This window comes from Camellia sinensis, chromosome 7 (assembly GCF_055761805.1).
Source record: "Camellia sinensis isolate YWXY chromosome 7, ASM5576180v1, whole genome shotgun sequence".
NCBI lineage: Eukaryota > Viridiplantae > Streptophyta > Magnoliopsida > Ericales > Theaceae > Camellia > Camellia sinensis.
The window spans coordinates 184,967,933-184,991,837 of record NC_138967.1 but is presented as its reverse complement, the minus strand read 5'-3'; the positions used below and the strand labels follow the sequence as shown (position 1 = coordinate 184,991,837).

The window sequence follows — 23,905 nt, the reverse complement described above, 5'->3', positions numbered from 1 at the left end:
GATATCTTTTTGGATTTTAGAGTAATTTTTTGACTTTTTGACTTATACAGTAGATGCCAAACAAGCCTTTAGCCTCCGTTTGGGAAGTAGGTTGGCTTTTTGGCTTTTTGGTTTTTTTGGCTATTTTAGCCTGGGCTTAAAAGCTTGGTTTGGGAAGGACTTTTTGGCTTTTTTGAGTTTTTTTGTGAGAGAAGAATGTAATGATTATGGGTTGGATGTGATGTTTTGTTTGTTATGACTAAAATAACCTATTTTGTTTTTTGTGACTAAAATAGCCAAAAAAACCTGCAAACCTACTTGCCAAACACAGACTTAATTTGGTTTGATTTGTTAAATAAATAAATAGTAAATGAGATCGAGATTAATTTTTAAACTAATTTAATAAATTGATTGCGTTTGACGTAATAAAAGTGTTTGGCCTAATTTTAGCATGAGTAAGGTCTTGTTCGGATGGATAGTTACTATTTTAGCGTGTTTTTTAGATGAGGGTTAATATTTTAATTAAAAAGTTCAGAAAATTACATCTCAATATCACATTTTCAAAATAATTATAGATTTACGTAAAAATTTAACACTTTCATAAATTTTACCATTGATTTGAACTTTTTTTTTTTTCCAAATTCACTCTGAATTGTTATTTTCTCAAAAAAATTTAGTTGATATAAAAAAAAGTTAAAAATTCATTCCATTTATTCTATTTTTACTTCTTTTTGTAAAAATTAAAAAGCCATTTCTAAACATATTAATTTTTTTCGACTCTTATTTTAATCAAAAAACTATTAAAAAAGTCACTTCCAAACAACAACTAATGTTTAACAATTGACTTTTTAAATTTTATTGTATTGTTTTCAAAAATGTCATGCCATGTATATAAACTTAAAATCAATGCTTTTTTCACAAAAAATAAAATTAAAATTAAAATTGAAATTAACCATCATATTAGAATAATTTTAATTCAAAGTAAATTTTGAAAACATTCCACATGTATAAAATATAATCACTTTAACAAATTTATTCTTTTTATGGTGGCCACACATATTCAATGAGATTATTACAAAATGCATGATGGATTTTAGAAAACTGAATCATATGGTGACGAGTAACAATCTCAATCAATTGGGGTGTCTATATGATAATATTAGTCACATAATTTCATCATATTTATCTTTAATAAAATGAATGAACTATTTTAAAATCATATTTATTGTCTAACTTTTTTAAGACAAATTATTTAATTATGATTATCATCCCAATCAAACTCAACCCAACCTTATCGGCTTAAAATTAATCCCAATCTCTTAAAATGCAAGTTGGACTCAGGTGGCCTTCAGGCCTGATACCCTGCCTTAATAATTATCTTAGAATAATAATATACAAATGTAATTTTTATATATAATTCATATAAAATTTATGTAACTTGTCACCTTGCCTTCATTTTCCATCAAAACATATATAATTTTTTATCATTGCAAAACTAATGTGGTCAACCATGAAAAGAATAAGAAAAATTGAAAATAAGTGAAGTAAAGAAAATAATTGTAAGAACATGAAAGTACTAATGAGTGAAATTGTGTTTTGATGCAAGTCAAAATTATGACCTTATTTGCACTAATAGACTCCACTTGCAGCTCCATATTTTTACAGTTATTTTCTCTCTTTTCCACTTATTTGCAATTTTTCCAAAAGAATACCAATGAAAGCAACTTCAGCTGTGTTTAGTTGGGGGATTTGGAAAGGGAAATGAAAATGAAAGGAAAAGGAGAAAGAATTAATAGAATTCCAAATCCCAACTATGTTTGGTTGTGTTGGTTATAAAATAGAATTGATGTCCTAAAAGGTCTCCTATTTCTTTATTTATTTCTCACCCCCTTTCTTTTCCCATATATTTTTTATTATAACCAAACATAAATAGGATTACATTTCTCATTCCTTTTCCAAATCCCATCCCAAAAACCCCAACCAAACACAGCATTAATGATGTAAATAGCTTCTGTATATTGAAATAAGAATTTAACTCCAAGCTGTTATACACAAGTTACATGCACCAAAATTGTCAGAGTCAAGCTCCAAATGTAAAACTGTATTAAAAAAAAAAAAAAAAAAAAAAAAAAAAAAAGAAAAAGAAAAGAAAGGATGTAACTTTGAAATATTTCACTATGTATCCTACATCTATGCTGTTATGTGAAAACTAACCCACCACCAAGTAATGGGACAACAAAAAAAAAAAAAGACAAAAGGTGAAAAGACCCCTGTTTGGTCCTCATACTCTATCTCATTTCAAGTTCAATGGCTGGTCACTACACTATGCTGATGTCCCTGTAGCCTGCTTTGGAATCAAAAATAGGAAAGCAATTGGAATGAAAGTACAAATGACTTGAATACCAATGCCCAGAAGAAGGTTGTCAAAAGAACCCGAAGAGATGTTTAGAGCCGAGGCCAAACCAGCCCCTACAAATGATCCCACTGTCGACCCAAAATTGTTTATTGACATGAAGAGGGCAAACAGAGTTCCTTCAATTCCAGGAGGGCAAAGCTGTCCCGATAAGATCAGAAACGGCATAAACCTGTAGTTTCATTGGAATTAGCATACAACAGTGAGTTAGGTATGTAAAATTCACTGGTACACCAAGAAGCACAGACACTTCTAAAAATATGGCGTTTCGTGTCAGACACCAACATGACATGACATTTATTGGACACACATCTAAATATGTCTTACAATGTTTTTTAAAAAATTTCTAGACTCGAACACATTTCAAACACTTTGGGAACATATATGTCTATCACTTAGACACACGTTTAGTGTTACAAGTTTGAATAAAATAACTTGAAATCCAATGATAAAAGAAAAACAATATAAATTTATACTTATTCTCTTCCTTTAAACTTCAAAAGTTAGTGTTATACTACATTTTGTTATTATATTTAAATTGCATTTCATATACATGACATATCATAATTTTATGTTTATAAAACTGTATATATTTTGCAAAAATTTATGTGCCGTGTCCATGTCTGTGCTTCTTAGCTTCTATGTTTTTTGCATTCTGCCTGTCAAGTCAATGCATGCACAAGAACCTAACAATAATCAAATTGCAATTGTTCCGAGGCTAAAAAAGGCACATACTTGAATTGATTAATTGCATCAGCAAGAGCAGACCCATATAGCACCATAACCTTGTCTGATATGCCAAATGCAGCATTTTTTCGAGACACTAAAACCATATCTAGAATACTCAAGAAAGCCAAGCCAACATGAGTCCACCTGCATCATATTTTCATAAAAGAAAAAAACATCAATCAGCAAACAGATTAGAAGATAAAGCAAAAATATACTAATGATATATACAAATTTTCTACTTACAGGAGGATTCTTCGTAGTTTCACATTCTTTAGGTATCGATTATAAATGAAAGTTCCAAGCATGAGGCCCAGCCACCCAATAACACGTGTTGTACCCAAAAAGGATGCTTCCAAGTCTAAGAACTCTGTCTGGTAATAGAACATGACTGTTGAGAGGTTCGGGACAGTCACATGTGCTATGAAAAACCAACTCATTGGTCTGGGCTTTTCAAAAGGGAATTTGAGGGGAAACTAATCAGATTAGACTAAATAAACAAATCCATAGAAAAAAAATTAAAAAATAATAATAATAACACATGGTATAGGCCAATTGGCCCCAACTACAACCAATTATAAAAATGCACATAAAGAGTGCATTGTCACATCATGTTAGTTCCATTCCAAAACCTCAGATTAGACAACACAATTCAAAGATCTCAAACAATTACAAACATTGATGCATTGTCCTAATAAGAGTGGTGATTGAAGGCAGACAAGTTGACAAGTGATTCTCAATTGGCATAAAAAGATTAACCAGCAAAGTTCCACAAAATTTCTCACTAGTTACCTCAGAATGACTGGCTGTCTGAAAGCCTGTAACAAACTATAACTGGCCGTCTTCAGAGATTTGAACCATTTTGATATAAACAAGCCATCACTTTCTGTTTTTTGGGGTTTGCTTGTGATGACCGGCCTCTTTTTACTGTTCTTCCGATTCTTCTTTCTCTTCGAAGTACGGGTTTTGGAATTCTCAACTGAGAAATTGTCTACATCCAATCCATTAATGTTTCCATTTGCCACATGGGAACTATCTGAAGCATGAACCTCAGGCAAAACTTTACTTTCTGCAAACTTATTCTCTTTGACCAAACCACATGAAAACAACTGTATGGCAGGAAGAACAGAGAATAGAAGAAAAATATTCTCTATCTGTATATTCGTTAATGCATATCCTCCCAACAAACTCCCACAGATGCCGCCCAAAGCCATCGCCATCCATGATATTGACTGGAGATCACCAGCAAATGAGGCCCTGATCATGGGTAATTGTAAAATGTCAACTCATATTCTATTCTCTTAAACAAAAGATCAATACATTAAATCAGCTGTAAGACACACTTTGCACATAAAAGACAAGTGTGAACCATGTGGGAGATCCACACACACGTAGAAGACACAAACATAAGGTATTGCCACTTCATTTCAGGTGGGTCGACTTGAAGGGTTAGATCTCACAGTTGGGCCAATCATGAAAATGCAAAATATAATGCTCTTGAATCAAAGATGAAAAAGCCCTTCGGCCTTCGCGAAGCTTAGGGTTGCTCATTAGCCTAAGCCCATAGCTGTTTTTACATTATATCCAACACTTTGACCACAACAGTGCAAATTAAAAGCTGAAAACTATACTAAAAGTCTACTGATTCTTTATAATACCTAACTAGTTACAATAAAATGCAATACTTATGTTCAATAATTGCAAGACACCAACACCCACATCAACTGTTCGGTAGCCTAGACAAGTCAGGACTTGCATTGCCCAAGTTCAGCTTTTGAAGCAATCAAACTTTAAATTTAAGAGCTTAAACTTGGTTGGCTTGGTCAGCAAACAAGTCTATCTAATCTCCTAACAAGATTTGAACCCAGCAGCTCAAGAGCAGCTCAGTTCATCAGTTCGTGCAACAACCTAGTGCTGCAGTATCTCATATTGTTGACAGACTGCATGCTACAGACTGGCCAATATGTAAACCAGAATTCATATATACATAACTGTAAGTGATTATTTAATGAACATACCGCTCAACCCTTACTGCCTCAGCTATCATTGCATCAACCACAACATCGGCCATTGCAGAGCCTAGGTTTTGCAGAGTTAAGAAGATCATGAAGGGCATCTTGGAACTCCTTAGGGATGAAACTTGGCCCAAAATGAGCCACGGAACAAGAGAGAGCACTGTTGCAATCATCAGATATGGAACCCTTTTTCTGCCTCTAATTGGGATACAATCAGACAAGATACTGCACAGAGGACACACATTCAAATTACAGTTCGAAGAACAAAAATATGAACTATAATGATGAATAAAGAATGGTCTACTCAACACAAATTTCATGCTATAAACACCAATTGACAGCCCACAGGAATTAAAATCTCATGAGGTGAACTAGCAAAATTTTCCCCTGGAAGGATTTTAAGTGTGCTGGCAAAAAATTTTACTAACACATCCACATATGCAACTGTCTTATGGCCAACTGGTTCTCTTGAAATTCATTATTTGATGCTTTCTTAAGGTAAGCTTGAATGTATTCTTGAAATGTCATCATGTTTTTTTTTTGGTCCAAAAAAGAAAAGGAGGAAGAAGAAGAAGAAGAAGAAGAAGAAGAAGAAAAGAAAAAAGAAAGAAAGAAATGACGTTGTATTATAATAGTTTACATACCAGTATGTTGTTTCACCTATCATTTGAAGATTCCATGTTGATGATCATATTTACAATTTCAAGAAGAAACATCACCACATCACTTCAAATATATTTGTGTTGAATCAAAATTTTTGCAGCTATTCCATATTTTTCCTTCAGAATAATGGCTTGTGTCTTCAAGTACTAAACTACTATGTGCACAAAGAGAGACAAATTGATGGATGGTGAAATGCCTCAGTTTTTCACAAATTTAATATACTGTATGTATCAGTACTTGTATCTAGAGTGTATTTGCAGTCGTATGTGGTGAAGAGTATTCATGGAATAGGAGATACTACTTAAAGGACCCACTTCTATTTCCAAAATTAATGGACGTGTAAATTTCCAAATTGAGCAGTTCCAATACAGTAAAAATCAAATACATACCCATATAACGGTTTTATGCTCCATGGGAAAAATGCTATTGAAGACACAAATTGAGAGGCTGAGGGTGACAACTTTAGCCTATCTTTCAGCTGGTACGAAACTGCTGTCCACACAAAAGACCTGAAACCCTATTCACACATATGATAAAAGGTAAGCAAGAAGAATTTGAACAAATGAAAAGGGAATTTAGAAAAACAGAAAGAGAAAAACACCATAGAAAGCAATCAAATATTCTGAAAATGCCTTAAAATGTTACTCGATATGATAGAAAGAATTCCAGGCTGGACCACAAGCAATTGTCTCACAACATAATTTACATCGGTTTTTTATGACTGCACAACGTTGACACCCCAATTTGTTCATACCTATTATCAATTGGGGAATAATCCAAACCAACTTATTTATAAAAAAAAAATAATAAAAAAATAATAATAATCCAAACCAACAAAAAACTTTCCAAGTGTTTCTAGACTTGATAAGACTTACAAAAGGCCTCCAATAACTTTCATTTGACCAAAAAGGAAAAATATTAAAGTCAATAACTGAATTGTTTTGAAAAGAAGGTTGATATCCTTGATTTTTGTGCTCCATATATTTCATTTTTCAAATTTGGTCTGACCAACTTTCCATATCGTGAAATGGCTTTCTAACCATATAGAATGGTACTTAATCCGATTTTAGGTGAAAATGTTATGATAATTTTACAAAACTCACTCTTGTTTCGACCTATCAAGAGTAAAATAGTCATTTCCAATACTAGGAGTTTGGTAACCAGCCTAATTGGAAATGGAACCAAATTTCTTAAGATTTCCAAGGATATATGACACAAAAATCTGAGGTTAGAAAAGCCCATGGCGCATTCCGAATTTGACTAGTGAAGCAAACCTTTGTACACAATTGTAGATGCATGTTGATTAAAATTTTCCCCTGAAAATCCAAAACAAATCTGATTTTGGTCATTTCAGGTACAGTTGCCCATACCAGGACCATGTGGGACAGTATGGTCCTTCTATACACATCTATAGATGCGTACATACCAAAATTGATCTATACACATTTATAGATGTGTGCCCTTGGGCACAAAAATATTCTATAAATACCAGAGGCCTTCTCCAACTCAGAGAACACTTTTTTTTGCCTTAAGCCTTGAGGAAACTTTGTTCTTGTGCTCTCTCAAATTCTCCTTAGCCATTTTTTATTCCTAAAATTCCATCTTTTCTGAATTAAAAACCTCCATTCCTTAGTCTAGAAACCTCTACTTGGGATTACCAGAGGATATGTAGCCTAGAGGCTAGAGTAGAGGGATGTCAAGGTTGCTTGGCCTTAGAGAAAGATGCTTTGACCAAGACACGTGACACCTCAAAGGACGTATCATACCCACCACTGCAAAACCCCAATACATCCCTGAGGTTTAAAATAGCTACCCATTACAATCTCATGATACAACTACCAATATTTGATCATGGGCACAACAGGTAGTTGGGAAAACTCCCAGTTGTCGAACTAAGGGAGGGGTTGAGCCACCTGTCCCCCCAGCACAACATTGAGTGGGCCCCTATGATTCAACTCCCCTCTACAAGAGACCTCTCCATGCATGCAAGATACACAGGCTCCCTTCAACAAGATCAAAAGTTCTCTCCCTCTCAATCACTACCCTCTTCTTCTAGAGTTGCCTCAGCTCTCACCTCCTCCACCCCTGATTGTCCCTTGCCATCTTAGTGCCTACGTTCTTCACAGAAGCTAGAAGGCTCCCACTCCAGCCAATTGATCCCAGATAACAAAAACTATCACTTGGATACCAAATGAGTAACTTATGTGACATAAGAAGTCTACCAATGTATGCATTGCACACCCTTTTTCTTTTTCTTTTTTGCCCTTTAGGGCATCCATCTCCACAGCTAATTTTGAAATCAATTATATCCATGAAAAATTCAATATTTTTCAAATATCTTTTGCTTGGTTTATTATATCATCACAAAGCCTGTAGAGAAATTAGAATTTTTTTCCCTGCTTTTAGCATTTTGTTGCATTTTTTATTTCACAAAACCAAATTAACTTGGCTATATAGAAACAAATCCCTACAAAGATAAAAATTTGATTCAAAATCTTAGCTAGAAGATCACCTATAAAAAATAAACCTGATTGACCCAGAATCCCAAAACAACAAACCCACATTCCAAAAGTCTCTCCGTCACCCAAAACCTCGAAATAAATTCAATTCAAATGCCTTAAAAAAAAAAAAATTAAAAAGCGTCGATCATGACAGGAATTGAAAAGAGAAATGCGATTGTAGAGGAAGAAATCAATAGAAATAGATCTGGGAAGAAAGAAAGAGGGAAAATGGAACCTGGGTGAAGTAAATCAAGCAGACGAGCCAAAGAAAAGAAGTCCCGAATGCGATTCGCATCCGTTGCAAATACCGTATCATCGTGTTTGGATTCTAACGCCACTAAAAGCTGGTTTTCGCGCTTCAACCCAGATTGTGCTGTGTTTCTCTGTGTGTGTGTGTCGCTTTTGGGTCTTCTGGATCGAAGAGAGAGAAGAATGGGGATTGTGGAGAGTGCGTTCTCCGAATTCGGGGGAACATCCATGCCACAACTCTTTTTAAACACAACTCGCTTTTTTCAACGGTTTATTGTTCTTTGTCTGACCAATAGGACAAACAATAATTACTCCAAAAAAAAAAAAACTAATTAGTATAAAAATTACTATATAATTTTATCTTTTAATTTTTATTAAAATTTAAACTTAAATAATGGGGCAAATTACATATACACCCCTCGAGGTTTGGTTAAATTACAGATACCTCCTGAGGTTTCGGAAATTACATCCAGCCCCCTGAGGTTTGTATTTTCATAACAATTTACCCCCTGAGGTTTATATTTCATAACAAATTACCCCCTAATTTCTTATGCAAATATAGCATTCAGGGGGGAATTCGTAATTTCTCAAACCTCAGGGATATTTGTAATTTAGTCAAACCTCGAGGGGTGTATATGTAATTTGCCCTAAATAATGAGATGATGAAATGAATGAAATAATTTTGAAGGAAAATGCTAAGAGTTATCTTAGTGTTGAATAATATCTATAAAAAGTATTAAAATATGTACAATATATATATATAAATATTTTGGTAATATGTAAAATATATATTATAATTATAAATATTTTGGAGTATAAGATCTCTATAAATTTGAATCACTCATGATGTAAACTTTACACATACATAAGTAAATCCCACATATATATGAAGGATCAGAATCACTAATAGTGTGTTTAGTTCAAAGATTTAGAAAAAAAAAATATTTGAAATTAGGTAAAATATGAATAATTTTATTCATATTTTACCTAACTTCTTTCTTTTTTTTTTTTTTTTAAATTTCTCAACTAGCATAAGGGTGTGGAGGTCATCTCCAAAGGAGTTCCAAATATTTTTCTAATATTTTGACATAAGAATCAATAATTTTAAATAAATAACATTTTGGGAAAGTTATTCGCGCCAAACTTTGTTCTCATATTCGGCCATGTCACAGGGGCCATATATTGCTTGACACGTGGCACAATTCGCCACTTGGACCAATCATATCAAAGCTCCACGCACACGCTCGTCATCATATTTTGTAATTTGGATATTGTAAAAAACTTCCATAACTGTCCATTTTGGGATACAGTTTCTCATCTGTTTATTGGATCATACTGTTGAGTTTATCGGACCTACAAATATTTAAAATTAATAATAAAAAACTGTATGTAGATTATTTATATAATAAAAATAGTAATCTGATTCAACAATTATAATTATATAATTTGATCACAATTGTTTCGTAAATATATCTTCAAAATTATATATTTTTATTTATTTGATAATGAATTGTATAATTAATATTATCAGATCAATTATTTATTTATTTATGGATAAATTGAACGAATGCATATAGATTGTTATATGCCTTTACTTTCAGTCAATTAAATTTGAGTTAGTGAGCATAATCACATTAGATTGTAACTACATCATTAGTCTTTTAATTTTAGTAAAATCCTATGTATTTGTAAAGAGGGCTAGTAAGTATTTTGATTATCTATGTATTTTATAAAGTCCCGCAGCAGGATGTTAAACCAGTTCATAACCTAGCCAGATCCGTAAACAATTTTCCTACTTATTATTTTGGTTCTCAAAAAAAAAAAAAAAAAACCTCCATCAATTTATATTCTACACTTTCAAATTTTGTTTCAATATAATCCAATTATTAGTTTTTTTTTTTAATAAGAAAAAGAATGTTCTTTGGTGTCATCACGGCATCCGTGGGCTCAAGCCTCTGGATAACTGGTTGCTAGCCTAACTTAGCTCAACCCATAAGAAAAGACCCACCACCGAGGCACTAGTGAAACTCATTAACCACCCGTTCGATCGGAGTACAGCACAAAGGTCTAAAAAAAACTACTGGAAAATCCAACGTTTTCGCACACCCTGGAGTCGAACCCAACTCATTAATCCAATTGTTAGTTGCCGTTAACAATTTGGACACAAAAATGAATACGAAACTAAAGAGACCAAACTTTAAAATATATATATAAACACTATTATAATTTGTACATTTTTATTTATTGTACGAGAATTGTTAAAATTCTCATGTGAGTTACACGTAACATTTTAATCAAATTAAAATGTAATTAAAAATTTAGAATTTAAATTGATAAGATTGAAACTATAAGAACATCATAGGGAAGTAAGGAAAACAATTTACAAACAAAAAATCTATAAATAATGTGACAATGACAATCTTAAAAATGTAAGTCCAATTGATGAGCTTTTGCTTTTAAAATGATACCACATCATTCTGAATTAAAATTCTATAAATATATATTTTTTTGGTATTCAAAATTAATGAGCAACATGAAGAATAAAAACACCCCCAAGTGATTCTGTAACATCCAAATAACAAACAACCATGCTCTCTTCACAAGAAGCAAAAATCTCATCACAGAAAAGCTATCAAAACCCTCTGAAATGACACAAAAAATTGAACTTGCAACAATCATAGCCATTTATTCTTCATAAACTAGTCTCCACTAAGTATAGGTTTGCAAATTTTGACAATGAAACTATGAAGTCATAGCACAGACCTATCGGTCAAGCCAAAATATGTACAAAGACATTTTGTTGGTAGCCAAACAAGCACAAACTTACAATAAATATGACCTAATTTGTATTTCATCTTCACACATGTTTCAGATATAAGTACTATATAGCAAAGGCATAACATTTAAAGACAGTAAGTTGGAACATCGGCTGGCTGATAGACAAAAGGTCGAACGGTGTGAGAATAACCCGATGGGTGATTGTAACCAAACTTCACACCGGAATTGCCGTCTCCCAGATGAACGCAGTGTTCGTGGAAGCTGCTGATAGGTCTTGCCAGGCATGCATCCCAACGGTCACTTTCTGGCATCGTCTCTGCCACTGTGTAGATCCCTTTAGAGTTTGTGAATGCCTGATAATTTAGAACTTCGCCAGATTTTGTTATGCAAAGAACAGCCACCTCAGCACCTGCCCCGAAACAACCAAAAACCACCCCGTCAGAACGTATGCATACAATAATACAAGATATCATGACTTAATTGGTGCATTATTATTTATTTATTGTTGATTTATGGGTTATTTTGGTGATTCAGATAACAACATTTCAGCGAAGAAACATAATCGGTCCATTTTATTCTTCCAGAGCAACTTAAGGCACAAGGCAACCACAATGATGAAGTGAACATGTGATAAAAGTATAGCAATGAAGAAACCATTTCATTGAGGTTATCAGTACTGTATTGTAGACAAAATTTAATAATTCTCAATATTGATTATACCACCAAGTTCAGTCTAATATCTACATCCATAAATTTTGAAGCAATAACCTTAAACCTTATCATCGGTAATAAAAAAAAAATCTCCATTTTGTTATTCATAGCAATTGAAGGCACAAGGCAACCACAAAGATAAGGTCAATACATCAGAAAAGTATAGAAATCACCAAAAATAAGAACAAAAAAGGTTAATCATTTATGTTTCTTTATGATTGTGGGCAGTTGAGGTTGCCAGGGCGGATTTGGGAACGTGATAAGCATTAAGCTAGCATGAGACGACCGGAGGTGGAGAAGGCAAGAGGCAAGGGAGCGACAAAGAAAGGGTGGCAGCGGAGAGAGAGCTCTTAAGCTTGCCAAAGGGAGACTGAGGCTTGCTTGTGTCCTACAGGCATGGGGATGACCCTTTTATAGGAGAGTCGAACCATGGAGGACAGCCACCCTGGACAGCTGACTCGTACTCCTCGTTCCAACAATCCAGATGTTTCAACTACCCATTTCCATGATCAGGTCTTGGGAGATGTGTATGAAGATGATCAGATGACAGTGGATAGGTATGATATGCATCAGAGGGCGTATCACAAGTTTACAGACATAGGTATGATACGTTGTCCGAGATATCACTTCTCAGTCAAAACCCCTCTCTCTAACATTGGTCAAGGTAGGGCCTCCATGTAGGGGTGGGCCAAGCAACCCTGACAATCCGTTGACTCCAGCCTCCAAGCCACATTCCTCCAACAATCTCAAGTGGATGCCCTACGCCCTGCTTCCAGTGTAGGTGGGATATCTGCACGAAAGCCGCTTGTCCAACAAATGGAAGAGGTGCTAGATCATTGGGATCAATAGAGAGGCGATAAGGTCGCACTAGAAACCGATCAGTACGGATTGACCTGTGGAGCTAAATGACTACATGGCGGCTTATCAGTGAGAGCGATCCAGAGAACTGAGCAGCCATCTGGCGATTGCTCAGTTAAGACAAACGTGGGGCTCGAACTTCCATTTGGTGGCTACTGGACGAGGACGAGCTATTGTCCTGGTGACTAGGTATTGCATGAAGCCGCCTTTGTCTACCACCTTGTGCATGAGCAAGGTTTTTTTTAAATTATTTGAATGTTTATGTTTGTCTTCTTAACAATTATGAAAAATCATAGGTTGCATTTGGAAGAATTTTAGAATTATGATTTGATAATAGAGTTGTATTTGAGTTTATGAGTTTTGAAATTATGATTTGAGTGTGGAAAATTTGTTTGATTATGAATTTTGAAAAAAGTTTTGAAAAAAAAATTTGAATTGAGTTTGGAATAATTGATGTGACATATGATATTTGATTAAAAAACTTACAATTCATAACCAAACACACAACCCAAAATTCTATTCAAAGCTTATAAAAAAAATTTAAAAATTTTGAAAAATATTTTCTATTTAATATATAAAAAATAAGGAAAAATTACCCATAAATCCTATTCTGAAAAAAGTTAAACCATTTAGTCCCTTAAGTTTTCTTGTATACCATTTAGTCCTAATGTATTACCAGTTTTTGAGGGTGTGATTTGATTCTATTTATTTTTACATCAATACCCTTTTACATCAATAACTGGCCAGATCTTAAACCAGATGAGTTTTTCAGAGGCTTCCATGGCGGAGGAGGGTTTGTAGCGAAATGGCTCGTCCACGGTCGATGATCTCTCTGTTGTTGTTGTTATTCATGCCTTGCTTTGCGTTCGAATCGATAGGGTACGAACCACAAGAAGAAGAATGGGAAGAGTTCTCAGAGGAATTGCTGTTGAAGCCATTGCCAGATCGCAAGGTTCTAGCCCATTTTCACTTCCAAACCAGAGTTCCACCTTCGGAATCGCCTCAGATTTGAGATCTGAAACAGCCGCGGATGGTTTGACTCATAACACTCTCCACATGTTGAAGCAAGACAAATAGTTGTTCCAGATCTGAGATCTGTTTCTGAAACAGATATGCGAGAGGAAGGAGGGATCTATTTCCCAGTTTCGAAAAACTGCAATGATACACGTCACATAGATCGGATCCAACTCGATTCAACTTTGTGCTCATTGTACTACCGGTTCTCACGATCTTTCTCCTCTTGCTGACTCACGCCACCGCCAATATACTGTTTTTGGTCTTGATTGGAGTTGTTCTTGTTTTGATTCACGCTGCTTTGATGCTTTGATGAAGATTGATGACTTGGTCTTTGATGAAGAGGTTGACGGAGCTAGTGCGATGTGTAATTTTTCACGATGTTTGTTCCTAATGTTCTGACGTTGATGTTCAATGTTGACGATGTTGTGATGTTTGATGATGTTGATGTGTTTGATGATATTTGATGTTTTAATGTTTGATGTTGTTGATGTTTTTGTTTTGTTGATGTTTGTTTGGAGGAAAAACAAATTTTTACAGAGTTTTGGGCATTTCAGTCAATACCATGTTGGGGTTTTTTTCATTTATCCTTACTAAAAAGCGTAAAACATAGTGTAACACTGGTTAATTTGTCATTAACATTAGTTTGGGACTAATTGGATCATAAGATAAAACATAGGACCAAATGGATCATAAGATAAAGATTTGGGATTTATTGGTGCATCGCCCAAAAAATAATAGATGCCAATTCTCAAAAAAAAAAATAAATAAATAAAAATTTACAGTGTTCCAGTCAACCGGCCGAAGGTCCAGGAGGAGGATTAGGTAGGCCAAATTTCAAAATTCAAACCCCACCTGAAACGAGTTTTCAAAAGTGATGTAGAAATAATTTTTGAAAGTTCTAACCAAACATCATACTCAAAAAAGGGTGTGGAATCATGATTTGAACTCCACACCAAACAGTCATAAGTATTTTTTCTATATAACCATATAGTGCATATGCCTTTACATCTTCATATTTATTTTCCAGCAAGAAGAATTGGATGTACAACTAAATACCATCATATCATCTAAAACTTTAAAAAAATACTGTTTGGCACAGTGGTTCAATGCATGTTGCCCCTCCTTTGGTATGAAGTTTGAGCCCACGTGCCAACAGTCAAGGATGTTTTATAGCCATCCAGCTTGCTTCCATTGATGGATGCACTCTGATGTATTACTGTCTACCATAATTGCTAAACAATAACCCTGTACAGTTAAGAAGCACGGACACGGATATGGATGTGGATATGGACACGGATGCGGACACAAGACATGTCGATTTCAAAAAAATAGAAACACAAAGACAGTGGGGACTTGCTAATAAAATATGTTTTCATATATTTTTATTTGCTATCTAGATTAATATTACATCCACAAACAATCAATATTAACAAAAACTAACTCTAATTCTATATTATTTTTTTTTAAATGTATTTTTAAATTAACACTTACAGTTTATATTTTTTTTTATAGGTGATCTATTAAGTATTTAAATCTAAGAAAAAAATAATAATAAACACTCAACATCAAACATTCATCAAAAATACTAAAGAAAATGAGGGAAAAGACAAGTTGGCTTGTCCCTAATGTGTCTCCAAAGTATTCCCAGCATATCCCCTGAAAATAAATTAATTAAATAAGGAGACGCGCCACATGCATGTCTCTGCTGTGTCCCCGAAGTGCCCGTATGTCTGACACGGATATGACACTTGTTTTGAAGTGTCGGTGCTTCATAGTTGTACAACCACACACAAGGCTGCCTACTAGAATCCAATGAAGCAGACATCCTGATTCCACACATTTAAAACATGAATTTGGATTTCATATTGGTCTTAATAACCAATTTGTGAGTTGGGAACAACTTTTCCACCTACATGAAATGGTTAGGTCACTTGGCATGGGATAACCAAGCCCATCCACTGTTCACATCACAGCACTATGAAAGTCAAAAGTGATGCAAGTGTTCATGTGAGGAAGCAAGCAGGGACATCAAACACTACAACTTTGCAACTTAGGACCACAAAACTACTTTAGAACCGGTTATCCTGTAAAATTGTAGCGCTAGCACATATTAATCAGATAACAGCAGCAATGGTCCTCCCCCCACGCCCCCCTCTTCTTCTTTTTCCTTCCTTTTTTAGGAGGTTATGCTGTTGAACTGCTTGCCACATTTAGTTGGCTAAGACTCATATGAAGTGGATACTCCGATCATAGATTTGTGTTCCTCATGCACAACTCAACCTAAAAAGAAAGCCAGAAAATACCAAAAGCAATCCATATGATGGCAGAAACAAGTGCAGTACATGCACAACCTTTGGCCTGACCATATCATGTACCTTACAGTACGAAGTCTCTCAGATCAATAGTTTGCATAGCTTTCCAGCATTATGTCCAATAAGCTTGTTTTGCCTCGCCATCAATGACAAATTTGCTTGTGGGCATACATGCACGAGTCATGCTGTGAATGTGGGAAAGATAGAATCTAATACTCTTAATCATGCAATTTTGATGTCAGTGGAGAATACCTTTAAAAAAGGTTTCCAGCAGAAAATTTTGAAAAATGACCTACACATCATTTTCTCTTAATCAAGATGTAACAATTTAGAGAGCCTCCACACAACAGCCCTTGGACTTGGGGGCAACAAAATTATTCAAATTCCAGATTGTGAAACGGAGAAAGGGTAACTCATATAGATTGGTAAGACAAATGAATTTGGGTCAAAGTCATGGATGAAAGCACATTAATGCAGTGCTTGGTCAAGACAAAAACAATACCAAGTCCTCAACTTCTGTATACTAAAGATTTCATTGCTTCAATTGACAATACCAAATGACTTCGTCTCCAATTAGTTCTTAAGTTGATGTTAAAGCCTTATCATTTACATTAAAAAAAAAAAATTAGGGTTATTAAAAACCAATCCCAACTGAGGTAATTGAGTAACTCTTGATTGGGATACATGTTGAAAATGAAGTATATATGCAAAATAGATCAGTCACTCAAATTACAACCCAGCATGTAAAGCAGACAAACACGATAAATCGCAATTAAAAAACATAAAATTGAATCAAATCAATCATAATATTGACATCTAGGTTAGTTTTTCCAATCACGATATCAATCAATTCAATCCAAAAAAAAATTATAACAGAAACAGAGAAAGAGCACAAGCAGGCATATATCAATTCAACAATCAAAATAGGCAAAATTAGCAGAAACCCATGATTTCACACAAAAACGCAATTCATAAATTTGACTGAAGAACAAGTAATTCCATGAGAGAACATAAAACTGAAGCAAATCAATCATTACATCGACATCAAGGTTAGTTTTTCCAATCAAGAGGCAACATATCAATCAATTCAATCCAAGAAAAAATTATAACAAAAACAGAGAAAGAGTACAAACAAGCATACATCAATTTCAGCAATCAAAATAGGCAAAATTAGCAGAAACCCACGATTTTACACATAAACCCAATTCATAAATTTGACTGAAGAACAAGTAATTCCAACAGAAACCCAATTCATAAATTTGACTGAAGAACAAGTAATTACAACAGAAACCCAACACATAAATTTTACATCGACATCAAGGTTAGATTTTCCAATCACAATACAACATATCAATCAATTCAATCCAATCCAATCCAATCCAAGAAAAAATTACAACAGAAACGGAGAAAGAGACAAGCAGCAATCAACATAGGCAAAATTATCAGAAACCCATGATTTTACACAAAACCCCAATTCATAAATTGGACTGAAGAACAAGTAAGAGAGAGAGAGAGAGAGAGAGAGAGAGAGAGAGTAGTGACCTTCTAAAGCGTGATCTTCAGGGCCAATAGAAGAGTCCCCACAGACGTCACAAACGACTCTGCCATGGATTTCACCAGTCCAAGCTCGAACGCCGCCACACATCATGAGGAGGAGGATTGTAGAGAGAGAAAGTGACAGTGTCATTTGGACTGAGACTCCATTGCTGAGTTTCAGCATCTTCTTCATCACACTTTTGTGATGAGCTCTCTCTCTCTTTCTCTATCTCTGTCTCTCTGGTTTAGCTTCTTCGAGATACAGCTTTGTGTGTGAAGATGGAGGTCAGGTTCCTCACCGGTAACCGGAGTATCCGGTATGTCTGGGCGTAGGCCGTCAAAACAACCCGGGAACCTGTTCCAACGAGGTGGCTCGGGTCAATTCGTGAAAAAGCGACGGTATGTAATTAATATATCAATTAATAATGTAATATAATTTAGAGCAGTGATTTATACCCCTCAAACTTCAACCCTCATCATTTTTATACATACGTGGTAGATGGTGATTGGAGGAGGAAAAAAAAAAAAGTGACCAATCAAAAAAGAAAGGGGTGGAGAGAAAGAGAATCTCAATCTTTATTCTATAATTTAAGACATTTTTAATATTTATAGTTTGTATAATAAGTGGAAGTCAATAATAATGTCATAATTAGTATTACTACAGTAGTTAGTATATTAATTGGTGAATGTAGCACCACTGTCCGTGAAAATAAATCAGCATATTTTGTTTCAGTTGTTTGAATTCAGTTTTTTAGAAATTAAATTTTTTTATTTTTCTTATTATTTTGTTATTTTTAGTAAACAATTTTTTAATTTTAGATAATTTTTTTATTTTTTTATATACACATTACTCAGGCCATTTCCAACGTTACACCAAATCCATCACCAAATTCAAATTTGATGAAAAAATTTCTTTTTTTGTACTCCAATAATTTTATCAAACCTGTATCAAATTGAGAATCTAAAAAATATTTCACCAAACTAAGGATCTGGACCATCTTTTACTATTTTACTTTGCATGTCCGTTGAGGTATGACCCATAGGACGATCGGTCGGATGTCCCCTAGTCATCCTCTTCATTTAAAAATTTCTACAACAATAGGTAACACAGAGTATTGAAAAAATGGTTTGTGCAACTATGACTTTTGGCTAACTTTGAGCCTAAATTGAGATGGCCATCAGACACCGATTAAGGTGTGTTCGGGTGGAAACACATTCTTTGTCGGATGGTGATTCACTTTGTATATTTGGTTGTTCAAGCCATTTTTCAAGTAAATGTGAAATTGACTCCAAAAGATGCTTCAGCAACACGGTAGTTAAATGAATTCAAATTGAATTCGTCTCTGGTTTCTTCATCGACAATGAGTTCACAAGCACCCAAATCTTCAAGATCAAACTTCATCAACAATGAACTCACATTCCCAAATTCAATCTTCACAACTTCCACCCTCATTTCTGATTCTTCATCAACAAAAAAAATCAACCAACAATTAGTTTATAAGCATCTAAATCTTCAAGATCTTCAGAAACCCAAAACCAACCTTCAAGATCACCTTCCTCTTCATGGTTGAACTAAAGCAAAGAATTCTCACTTCTCTCTCTAAGCTCTCCGATAGAGATACCCACCAGATCACCATTGAAGACCTTGAAAAGATCATCCAAAACCTCTCTCCTAATGGCGTTTCGATGCTCCTCAATTACCTCTACGAATCCACAAACGACCTAAAACCCGTTGTGAAAAAGAGTCTCTCTGCCTTCTCACTATCCTATGCACTTCCCATGGCAATTCTACGGCGACCCATTTGACGAAAATCATTGCCCACATTGTGAAGAGGCTCGAGGACTTTGATTCGAGGGTGAGGGACTTGTGTCGCGATGCGATTGGGGCGTTTTCGTTGTAGTATTTGAAGGATGGGGGAAAGGATGAGAGGTCTTGGGTCGGTGGTTTCGCTGTCTGTGAAGCCATTGTTTGAGACTATGAATGAGCAAACAAAGAAAACAGATTTTTCGAATTACTTTGCCGGTCGTCCTCTTAGTCGATCGGCATTTTGTTGATAGCCAAAAATATACCGTTAGAGAGCTGGATATCAGATAGGGGAATTTCTCAAACTTTTACTCTGATTTGGTGAAATATTTGATATACCGTTGGAGATGCCCTTAGATGTTTCTAAATAGTAAATATATTTGTAAAAAAATATTTTAAAAATTTAATAAATACACAAAAATACAAAAAAAATGTATTGAATTTTTATTTTATTTTATTTTTTGTATTTTTGGTATTTAGTGAATTTTTTAAAGAATTTTTTCACAAATATTAAACTTTTTAAGTGTATTTATGTTAGGTGTATCTAAAAATTAAAAAAAAAAATTGCTTAAAATATTAAAAAAATTTAGTAAAAATAAAAAAAATACAGAAATTGAAAAAGTATAATTTTTTAAAAAGTGAATTATGAAAACTAAAACCAAACAAAGTAAATGGTAGCGTTTGATTGTATTTTCAAATTGTGATTTCAATAAAAAAAATTCAATTTTTTTTTCAAGATTCATAATCAAACACACAACTTAAAACTCAATTCAAAAACTATTTTCAAAATTTATAACTAAACACACAACTCAAAACTCAATTTAAAACTCTTTTCAAAATTCAAAACCAAATTCTTTTCAAAACTCTATTTAAAAATATATCAAAAAAATATTATTTTATTTTATTTTTTAAATTTATTTTTAGAATCATGATTTGAATATGGAGTCGCATTTTGAGTTATGAGCATGGTTTTGAGAACCGGATCGAACCAGCTGGTTCGACCAGTTGAATCGTTGATCGGCCAAGGTTTTGATCCGGATATACCCCCCAAACCGTTCTAACCTAAAAATCGACCTATTTAGAGAAAACTTGAAAAATCGACGGTTGGAACGCAAAACTGGGTGGGGGACGAGTCAAGTGAACCGGCTGGGTTGAATAAATTAAAAATTTTGTTTTGTTTTGTTTTTATTTTATATTTTTTAACTATTTTTTTTATCTTTTCTTTCTTTCTTATTATATTTATACACTAGTATATGATCGTGTCTAAAGGTGCGGTGTAATTAATAATAAGATCAAAATATAATTGAGTATAAAATTATTAAGTTAAAATGTAACTTATCAAATTTGTTGCTAAAAATTTGAGGTAAAAATATAAATATAGGTCCGATTAGTTATCCGAAAATAAAAATATGTTGTCTTTGTTATTGAGGTGGCCTTTTTTAGTCTTTAAACAAATTACACCACCCCCATTATCTCTCTTATCTTTCGTTGTGAAAAGATTACATTTTAATAGTAAAACTAAATCACTCTTTTTTGTTAACAGAACCTAATTTAAATTTTGAATTCAAATTTGTTCACCAAAGAAAAAAAAAAACATTTTCAAAAAAAAAATCTTCCAATTATATTTTGATCTCATCATTAAGGGGTTGTTTGGGATGATCTATATAAGTGTACTTTTTGATTTTTTTAGCTAAAAAAACAGTGCCGCTAGGTGGCTCAAAATTCTTTTGGCCGGAGTGGGCAATTTTTTTATTTTTTATTTTTTTCTTTCTCTTTCTCTTTGCTCTCTGAAGAAGAAGAAGAAGAAGAATGAGAGAAAAGGAAGGCATCAACAATAACCAAAAAAAAAAAAACATTGTAGAATCTGAACAACAACAACAAACGACACCACATCATCATCAACACATTTTGGCACCTTTTTTTTTTTCCCCCCTTTCTTCTTCGTATATGTTCTTCCTCTATTTTTTTTCCTTTTTTTTTTCTTTTCTTCTTCCATAACTCACATAGATCTATACACAGACAGAGAGAGAGAGAGAGAAATAGTCTATACATACACAGATCTATACATACACACACACACACACACACAGATGTACATAGATCTATACAGATCTGTGTATACACACAGAGGATGGCGGCGCCAGTGATGGCGTTGGTGGTAATGCCGATGATGGATGGAGCCTCTCTCTCTCTCTGTTCCTTCTTCCTCTCTTTTCTCTCTTTTTCTTTCTCTTCCTCTTCCTCCCTTTGTTTCAGAGATATAAGAAGGGGGGGGAAAAAAAAAACTACCCAAAACGACGTTGTTTTGGGCAGTCAAGCCACTCGAGCTAAAGGAATTTCGAGCTACAAAATATTATTCCTAAAAAAATTGGGAAAAAAAGATGAGTATTTGGGATAATTTTTTGACTTTTTACGAAAAAAATGTGCATTATAATATTGTAATAAATATACAAATTATTGTATTGCCCCTATGTCCTTATGCGTACTGACAGTGCCTCACATGATGGCCAGTATGGCTTGGTTTTTCAATGTGTGGTGGGATAGCTTGACTTGAGAAGATATATATGTACAAAGTTTAATATATATATATATATATATATATATATATATTTTGGGGGTACATGTTTCCTGTTCACCAAACAAAAAAAGGGGCATTTCAGTCTTTTTTGCCTCTGACACGTGTTGTTGTTTTCCCGCCAAAAAAATTGTGAATAGTATAAACTTTTTTACTTTTGTAATGACTTTTTAACTTTTTACCTTTTTTAGGTTAACCCAAACACCTATTAAATATAAATATTTCTAATAATGTTTCATTTCTTAATAACCAAGCAACTTCAATTTTTTTATTTATTTAAATTTTGAAATCAACTTTGTAAACTAAAAAAAATTTCCATAAACATTTTTTAACCATAATCAAACCTAGCAGCACTAGCCAGCACACAAAGCAAATGCCAAAAAAAAAAAAAAAAAAAAAAAAAGAAGTACCAATTTCACATGCTTTTTGCCTCCAAATCCCCCTTCCCTACTTTTTATTTATTTATATATATATATATATATATAAACTACAAAAACCCATTAATTTAGGGCATACTCTTCACTTTTAAGAGCATAAAACATATAAACTCATAAATCTAAGGCATGCCTGGATTATAGAAAAAAAAATAAAAATAATGTTTAGTTTCTCACTTCTCTTCTTTTTTACCTTTACCTCTCTCTCCCAACCCCTCAAATTCCAAACCCTCATCCTATAATTTCTTCCAAAACCACAGTCTCTCTCATGGACAATAACCCAAGATTTAAATACCCTCATTGCCAAATTAGAAACCAAAATCATCCTCTCCTACAGTTACACCACCCTCACCAACAACCCTCTCCGAAACCACCTTCACTGTCACCCCATAATGCCTCTTCCACGTCACCTCCAACGCTACACTCAAACTAACCCTGATCTTCGATTTGACTAAATCAACTCGACGGGCTGCAACAACCATCAGATATGTCTCTACCAAGTATTGTACGGTGACGGTTCGTTCACAGTGGGCGATTTTTCAACTGAAATGTTAATGTTTCGGAGGACCAAAGTCCCCAACATTGCTCTCGGATGTGGTCACGACAATAAAAGCTTGTTCGTCGACGCCACCGAGTTATTGAGTTTGGGCCGCGGGAAGTGAGGCTGAGAGACAAAAGATAGAGTGTTTAGTGAGACTAGAGATTGGGAAGTAAGGCTGAGAGCCTTAAGAGAGATAGAAACAGTTTAGAGAGAGAGTGAGAAGAGTATGAGAGGAGAGAGGAAGTGAATGTGTGTTTTGAAATTTAAAATCTAAAAAGTGAAGCTAAGAGAAAGAGAGATAAGAGTTTATAGAGAGAGAATGAGATGAGACGTGAGAGAGAAAGAGGAATGGAGGAAGGGAAGGTGCAAAGTTTTAGATGGTAATGTTAGATGTGAAGAAAACAATTGCATTGGAGAAAGTAGTGCACTACACTTGAAATTTGGGAAAAGACTCAAAAATGAGAGAGAGAGAGAGAGAGAGAGAGAGAGATTTTGGGGGGAAAGCAAAAGTAAAGAAATCATCTTGACCCTTAAATTGTTAGATGAAATAATCTGAATACATTTTGAGACATTTTTAAAAATCGTCATGTCATATTGAGTGGTGCTATATGCACCAATTAGTATACTAACTAGTATACCAATATTAGTTATGACATTATTATTGACCCACTTATTATACAAATTACAAATACCAAAAACATCTTAAATTATGCCACATCATCAATTGGTACACTAGTTAGTGCACTAATTGGTGCATATAACATTAGTCTACCATATTATATAGATATATAAT

The 23,905-nt window shown here is 34.1% G+C and overlaps 1 protein-coding gene and 1 long non-coding RNA gene across 2 annotated transcripts; both read right to left on the bottom strand.

The window, feature by feature from the left end:
- Positions 1 to 1,967: 1,967 nt before the first annotated feature.
- LOC114297294 (Major facilitator superfamily protein) lies at positions 1,968 to 8,932 on the bottom strand. Its single transcript, XM_082880103.1, has 7 exons — positions 8,533 to 8,932; positions 6,186 to 6,313; positions 5,137 to 5,358; positions 3,911 to 4,375; positions 3,365 to 3,562; positions 3,128 to 3,265; positions 1,968 to 2,564 (listed from the first exon to the last, which is right to left on the bottom strand). Exons 1-7 carry the CDS (start codon positions 8,611 to 8,613, stop codon positions 2,303 to 2,305), a joined length of 1,494 nt encoding a protein of 497 aa, XP_082736229.1. The 5' UTR covers positions 8,614 to 8,932; the 3' UTR covers positions 1,968 to 2,302.
- Positions 8,933 to 11,701: 2,769 nt separating this feature from the next.
- Positions 11,702 to 17,758, bottom strand: LOC145795504 (uncharacterized). The gene is made up of 2 exons (XR_014336554.1): positions 16,109 to 17,758; positions 11,702 to 16,077 (listed from the first exon to the last, which is right to left on the bottom strand). It is a non-coding gene; the product is annotated as an uncharacterized LOC145795504 (long non-coding RNA).
- Positions 17,759 to 23,905: the final 6,147 nt, after the last annotated feature.

Coding starts and splice junctions, on each gene's coding strand:
- LOC114297294 (XM_082880103.1), bottom strand. CDS start 8,613: ATGATACGGTATTTGCAACGGATGCGAATCGCATTCGGGACTTCTTTT. Junction 6,314..8,532: donor GCTTGATTTACTTCACCCAG/GTTCCATTTTCC, acceptor ATGTGTGAATAG/GGTTTCAGGTCTTTTGTGTG. Junction 4,376..5,136: donor GAGGCAGTAAGGGTTGAGCG/GTATGTTCATTA, acceptor ACCCATGATCAG/GGCCTCATTTGCTGGTGATC.